The 7,500-nt window shown below is 37.8% G+C and overlaps 1 protein-coding gene across 5 annotated transcripts in view; it reads right to left on the bottom strand.

Annotated features, from left to right (window-relative positions):
* Positions 1-6,291: 6,291 nt before the first annotated feature.
* Positions 6,292-7,500, bottom strand: part of LOC143032351 (major facilitator superfamily domain-containing protein 6-like) — a 40,530-nt gene continuing 39,321 nt past the window's right edge. For all 5 annotated transcript variants that reach the window (XM_076196954.1, XM_076196953.1, XM_076196955.1 and 2 more), the window contains exon 7: positions 6,292-7,127. In XM_076196954.1, coding sequence (XP_076053069.1) covers positions 6,943-7,127 — 185 coding nt within the window. In that variant the 3' untranslated portion in view covers positions 6,292-6,942. The remainder of the gene's footprint in view (positions 7,128-7,500) is intronic.

The following is a 7,500-nucleotide window of genomic DNA, read 5'->3' as shown; positions in this document are numbered from 1 at the left end:
ACGACGTCTCCACAGGCATCCCTGAGTTCACAGTAGAATACACAACCGTCTCGCAAATCACTCTCACGGAATCTCACGCAGTCGTAATCAGTGACAAAACACTGTATCCCCGCAAGTACTCAAAGCTCAAAGTTCGTGTCATTCAAGCTCCAAACTCAGATGTCCTCTGCATCGCGGACACTTGCCGCGTATCTGGTGTTTCTCTCCTATCCGCCATAACAAACACATCAAATAAGACACATACAACCATCATAGTGGTAAACAACACAAATACACCTCTCCACCTCAACAAAGGCATAAACGTTTGTGACTTTACCACATACCCAGCTCCAGTACACGTAATCGAGCAAGACAACATACAAAATGTATGCACCATCAACACCGGAGAACAGAACACACAGCAACCCATCCAAGTAGCTCACATAAACAACATAGACTTTCCAGAAACGCAAACAGATCTCCTTACGCTCATGAACACGTACAGGCACGCCATTGCACTTCCAGATGAACCACTAGGTCTCACAAACATAATAGAACATCACATACCACTTCGACAGAATGCAAAACCACTGTACATACCAGTATACCGTCTGCCACATAGTAAACGAAACATTGTTGACAACATCATTGTTCGTCCAAGACATTATAGAACCAAGTTTGTCCCCTTGGAATTTTCCCCTCTTCGTTGTTTCAAAGCACGATGGCTCCTTCCGCCCCGTTGTAGACTTTCGCGAGCTCAATAAACTCACTATTCCTGAAAGGTATCCTGTACCTCATTTACAGGACACTTTATACTACATAGGTGAACACAACACTGTTTTCTCCACTCTCGACCTCATGTCAAGGTATGACTTAAAGCCACTAACAGCCTTTAGTACCAACACGGACCACTACCACTTCAAAAGGAGGGCCATGGGACTCATCTCTGCTCCCTCCGTGTTTTCTAGATTAATGTACAAGGTCCTAGAAGGACTCATAAGGAAAACAGTCTTCATTTACTCGGACGACATAATCATTGCCTCCAAGTCACTCACAGAACACCTTTCCACACTTGAAACTGTCCTCTCAAGGTTAGCAGCGGCAGGTCTCAATCTCAAACTCAAGAAGTGTTCCTTCCTCAAAAAGGAAATACGTTTCCTAGGACACGTCATAAACTCTCAAGGTGTCATCACCTCTTAGGAAAAAGTTAAAGCTGTACTAGACTTTCCACCCCCTACCTCTACCGAACACGTAAAGTCATTTCTAGGTTTATCAGGTTTTTACAGACGTTTCATTGAAGGCTATGCTCATATTGCAGCCCCATTAACAGCCCTTCTCAAAAAGGATACACCCTTTAACTGGACGCCTGAACACCACACAGCCTTCCAGAACCTAAAACAAGCGCTCAATACAGCCCCTGTACTTGCTTTTCCAAACTTCTCAAAACCCTTCACACTATGTACAGATGCTTCCTACAAAGGACTCGGCGCAGTACTGATGCAACAACGACTCAAAATTTAGACCGATAGCATACGCTAGCCGCGCGTTGAACAAGCACGAACAATACTACTCTTTGACTGAAATAATTACCTCGTCGGTAACCTTGCCACGATTTATTTTATAAGGACAATGCGCTCTTCGGAGTGCGGGATTTTTTATACAATAAACTCAGAAGATCACGGCGTTTATCTTGGCCTCCAGCCGCTTGCAAGAAGCCGCAGCTAACATCATTCTTTATATGTTGTCTTTACCCAAAGCAACATTGGTCAGGACGACCAAGGGTAGCTGCCGAGCCCTGTAAAAGGCCGGTAGATTGAGATAGACAAGTAGGTAGATGGAATGGTAGGTGGAAAGGAATTCATTTTTATTACTTGGATGTTTTGAAACAATGACCGAGAGGAAGTTGCAGAGTTGCATATTCTCGCTTGCCGTCCGATGTTTGTAAATATAAGCTAGGGTATCGATAGAGGTGTTGATGTGACGAAATGTAAACACTAAGCCACGTTCCACTTGTGACAGAAGTGTTTGCGTAAGCAGTATTGGTTGAGACAATATAACACCCTTTCTGATTGGAGAAAAGTGTGGAGGAGGAGAGAAATTATTGGTATATGGAGGTAAAGTCACGCCCTTAAAGGATGGCACTTATTCATAACTTTCAAAGTTATTGGATGAATTGAATAGTGGTGTCGAAGCAGACTTGGCTTGGTGGGTGCATAAGGATCCCAGGTGGGAGTCCTCTGGTGTACCAAAGATAATAACGATGTAGAGAATAAGTGAAGAAGAAAATCAAGAAGATTTAAGTCCAGTTTGCTTATCCCATCCAGAAACATTACTAACTTGTTACAGAAAATATGGTGGGAACATACTTAAGAGAAGGAAGTGGCATGTGGCCTACATATGAATAACGTAAGCGACTGAGGAATTACTGAAAGTGTTAGTGGCAGCGGAGCTAACATATGTGTGTGTGTGTGTGTGTGTGTGTGTGTGTGTGTGTGTGTGTGTGTGTGTGTGTGTGTGTGTGTGTGTGTGTGTGTGTGTGTGTGTGTGTGTGTGTGTGTGTGTGTGTGCAGAAAAGAACACTAAGGAAAATAATAAAATGGCGACCAAGCGCTTTCGCCTATTTAAACATCCTCAGGGTACAAACAATGATGATACAAATATAATTATACATACAAAGTGGCAGGCCATGGATGGGAACAGGAAAAAGTTGTGTGGGAGTCTCTCATGGATAACTTATACCGGTCGCGGCAGCGGACAGTTGGACCACCATTTTTTGAATAATAAATTATCAAGTTTGTACATTCCTTGACTTAGATTTAAGTTGTTGGCATATATGTCTTTTATCAGACTGAATTCTGTTATATTTCTTGTCAAATATGTCTTATTTCTAAAAATTTCCTTGGCACCCTCCCAATTAATGCAATGATTAAAATCCCTAAAATGAACAAATAATGCGTTAGACATTTGATCACTCCTGACGCTATGCTGATGTTGTTTTAACCTTATTTTTATTTCTTTTCCAGTCTGACCTATATAGCATATGTCACAATTTTTACATGGAATTGAATAGATACTTTTTTTTCTTATCAGGAGAGTTTTTAATTAAAAGGCTTTTAAATGTATTGGAGTTCAAAATACTATTTGAATGTTGGAAGTCTTAAGAAATTGAGGTAGTTTAACGAAATTCTTGTGAAAAGGAAGAGCAAGTAGGTTTTTTACATTGAAGGTTTTACTGGCATTTTCCTTATAGAATTTTTTTTGCCATTTTACAAGAATAATCTACGAGGTGCTTTGGATATTTTAATTTTGAAGCTATGTCACATGCTCTTAAGAATTCATCACCCAAAAATTCCGGACTACAAATTCTATATGCTCTAAGGAACAATGATGATAACGTTTATATTTTTGTCTTGCATTGATGAGACGAATAAAATGTATATATGAAAGGACATTGGTGGGTTTTCTGTGGATATCAAAGTTGAAGGACGTTTCATTTCCGTGAATCCTTACATCAAGGAAAAGTAAATAATTACTTTCTTCTATTTACATGGTGAATTTGATAGAAAAGACCAAGACATTAAGTTTAGATAAAAACAAGGTAGGACCACCATTGGCAAGCCAAATACATATGATATCATCAATGTATCTATACCATGTAACATTATGAGGGAGATTTTTAGGTAATAACTTAGTTTAAAAAAAATTCCATGTAAAGATTGCCGAAAACTGGAGAAAGTGTGTTGCCCATAGGTTACTAAATTTTTGCTGGAAATATTTCCCGTCAAACACAAAATTTTAATCAAGAACACAAAATCTAATTAAATCAATGATAGTGGTGGAACATCAATAAATAAAAAACAGGGACACAAGTAAATAACGAATTAACAATATAGTTTATTAATTTTAAAATGTATATATATATATATATATATATATATATATATACATATATATATGTATATGTATACATATATATATATATATATATATATATATATATATAGAGTGTGTGTATGCATGTATATATATATATAAATATATATATATATATACATATATATATATATATATATATATATTTAACGTGTGTGTGTAGGCATATATATATATATATATATATATATATATATATATATACATATACATACATACATACATATATTACAGGTGAAAAATGTAATAACACATTTGTCAATCACGGTAAAACCACTGTTGGAGTAGAAAAGACTGGAAACGGGGAATCTATGTATTTCGATTGCAAACTGTAATCCTCTTTAGTAGATACACTTAAGAGAGAGTGTGCTACTTAAGTAGCACCCTTTACATGAGAAAGGGGAATATGGGAAGAGGTCTCTACCCTCGGCTCACTCCGTATGTGAAGTCAGGAGGCAAATGTGTTTTTAATAGGTTGGTGATAAAAAGTCCGGATATTATATCCGGGGACCATTGCCCCTTTGAAATATTCATATTGGGCTGGTATTCAATAATAGTGGATTCTACCATTTTTCTCCTTAACTCACATCTGGATTTGTAAATAACCTCAGCTTTGTCCCAATCTAAACAATGTTTAAATTGCTTAACATGTTGGAACACAGCTGAACTCTCTTGTCCATATTTAATGGAACGTTTATGTTCAATCATAATAGTGTTCAAATCCCTTCCAGTCTGTCCGATGTAAAGGTTGTGACTTAGTTTACATCGGACAGACTGGAAGGGATTTGAACACATTTGCCTCCTGACCTCGCATACGGAGTGAGCCGAGGGTAGAGCCCTCCTCCCATGTTCCCCTTTCTCCTGTAAAGGGTGCTACTTATGTAGCACACTCTCTCTTAAGTGTATCTACTGAAGAGGATTGCAGTTTGCAATCGAAATATATGGATTCCCCGTTTCCAGTCTTTTCTACTCCAACAGTGGTTTTACCGTGATATACATATATATATATGTATATATATATATATATATATATATATATATATACATATATATATATATATATACATATATATATAAATATATATACGATTTGATGATGGAGAACATAAGCACAGGGGAAGGCTCGGAACCCTAAACACACTAACGTTTCGTTCGCGTAGAACCTTCCCCTGTGTTTATGTTTTCCATCATCAAATAATTTGTCTAAAATACTTATCAATATATATATACACACATATATATATATATATATATATATATATATATATATATATATATATATATATATATATACCCAATCGAAGTAATTGTTATAACACACGCGTAAACTGAGCTAAATAGAAAAATAATTCCGTATATGTTGCTAGTCTGTGGTAACATCCAAACAATATCTTAAGATATACCTTTGAGCGCCCCTACGCTCCAGATTAACATAATTTGTCTTTGTTATAGTTGAAAATCTCTTCTCGTAGAGGAATTGTATTTTTGTACTACAGCTGTCGCTCCTTTATGCTGTTCCCTTGGACCTGTCATTTACCACTTCTATTGCTCTAACTCTTCTTGATGCCCTTGCGATGGTAGGAGATGGGAAAATTCGACCATCGTGGGATGGAATTATGGAAGTATGGGATCCTGTTCTCTATGTGTTTCTACGAAAAGTCAAGGCGTAAGGGGGTCTGAGAAGAGTTCTCCAACAAGAATTCTACTGACTAGCTTGTTAAATGTGCATGGTTATGGTAGAGAAGAGAGTTAATGTGAAGATATTGGCGGTTTGTTTGAGAAGGAAGACGGATGTGCTAGCGTTAAGTAAAACCAAGTTAATAGGAAAGGGTGAGATTGATTTTGGGAGTGTAGTGGGGAGAGTGTCAATAATGGTGAAGGGGCTATGGAAAGAGTAGTATGCTGCCAAGTAATATGATAGTGAAGTGCGTGGTGGAGTGGAGGAATTTATCTTTGAGAATAATGTGGGAAGAAGTGAAATTAGGATGAGATATGTGTGTTTTTGTGAGTGTTCACGATCCTGATTGTGGGAAAAGTGAAAAGGATTTTTTTTTTTTTTTTATCAATTCAAATGAGTGTATAGTTTCGGGAGGAATGTACAGTAAATGTTCCAGTGTTGGAGGATTTCAATGCTAGAGTAAAGGATGAGCCAATAAATGGAACAGTAGAGAGGTTTGTGATGCCAGGTAAGAATCGTAGGGAAAAGATGATGTTACAGATTTGTTTAGAATGGAAGTTAATGATAGTAAACACAGTGTAAGAAAGCCAAGCATAACTATACAAGAAAATGGTTGTGATTCAAAGGGAAGATTGGAAGAGTTCTTAGCGTTCATGTTTTCTGGGGATGGAGTATGGCACTGTTATTTTATTCATTTGTAAAAAAAAAAAAAACTGAGAATGGAGGAAAGGTGAAGGATGAAAATTGAGGTAGGTAGAGAAGTGCTGATAGTAAACAAATACATTGGAAAGGATTAAGAGAAAGAATACCAGAAACTAAGAGAACTTTGGAAGGTGGTGATGGATAAAGGGAAAGCAGGAGTAGAAGAAGAATGGGTATGTTCCAAAGTGATAAAATGCACAAAGATGGTATATGGGACGAGAAAGATGGGAGGGAATAGAAAAAGAAGTAGCGATTGCTGGGATGAAGGAGTGAAGGCGATGGTGGAAGAGCATATGTGAGCTTATGATGATTGGTTGCAAGATAGAACGAGAAAATCACATCAGGGCTACAAGAAGAAGAGAAGCAAAAGGTAAGGTGTGGGAAGCAAAGCGAAAGGTAGATGTAACAGATATAAATATACGCTGTCGGCATGTGTGACAAGCTTCTGCTATATGTAGTAAACATACTATTGCCATATGTACCACACTTTTGCTACGTGTAACAGTCACACTAGTGCTATATGTAACAAATACACTCTTCTACATGCAATAACATTACTCCTTTGTATCAGCTGCAGTTGCCCGCATCTGCACATATAACAAAGGATCAAGATATCGTGTCTGCATAGACTCTTGCGTTGTGCAGCGCCATCAGGACACCGGTGCCATCTCTTTGCTGTCGGACGTTTTATTGTGGCAGCAGATCTTCAGGAGGAAAGAAGCGCTGGTGTACAGGATGTTGTACCCAATGAGGAAGAGCCCTAAGAAGAGGAAGGTGCTGTGACCTCCCACCTGCGACCATATGGCTCCGGCAGTCACTCCGGAAATTATCTTTCCTGTTCCCGAAGAGACAAGTAGGGCATGGATTAGTCTTTACTCCGCAGAGGTTCCTCTAAGCTCAACAAAGTCGCCTGACATTAGCCACAACAAAATATTAAATCTTCGACAATACAGAGGAATGAGTCATTCGAGATGGCCTAATTGTGATGGTTGTTTAACATTTTTTCTCAACAGAAGTCCCTCTCGGCTGAATAAAATTGTCTGGCGTCAGACATTTTTTCTAATACAAAGTATCTCAAAAATCAATTAAAAATGAATGATTAATCAATCATATCATGATGTCTTGCACATATTTAGACTAAGTGAGTCACTGAAGTTAAATGATTGGAAAAATATTTAACTTTAATTAGAAACTTCTGCGTGTGCTTC

Source organism: Oratosquilla oratoria, chromosome 13, assembly GCF_046742065.1.
Source record: "Oratosquilla oratoria isolate Oo_2021 chromosome 13, ASM4674206v1, whole genome shotgun sequence".
In the NCBI taxonomy this organism is placed as follows: Eukaryota; Metazoa; Arthropoda; class Malacostraca; order Stomatopoda; family Squillidae; genus Oratosquilla; species Oratosquilla oratoria.
Note: the sequence above shows the minus strand (reverse complement) of the source record. Positions and strands in the feature narration are given on the sequence as shown.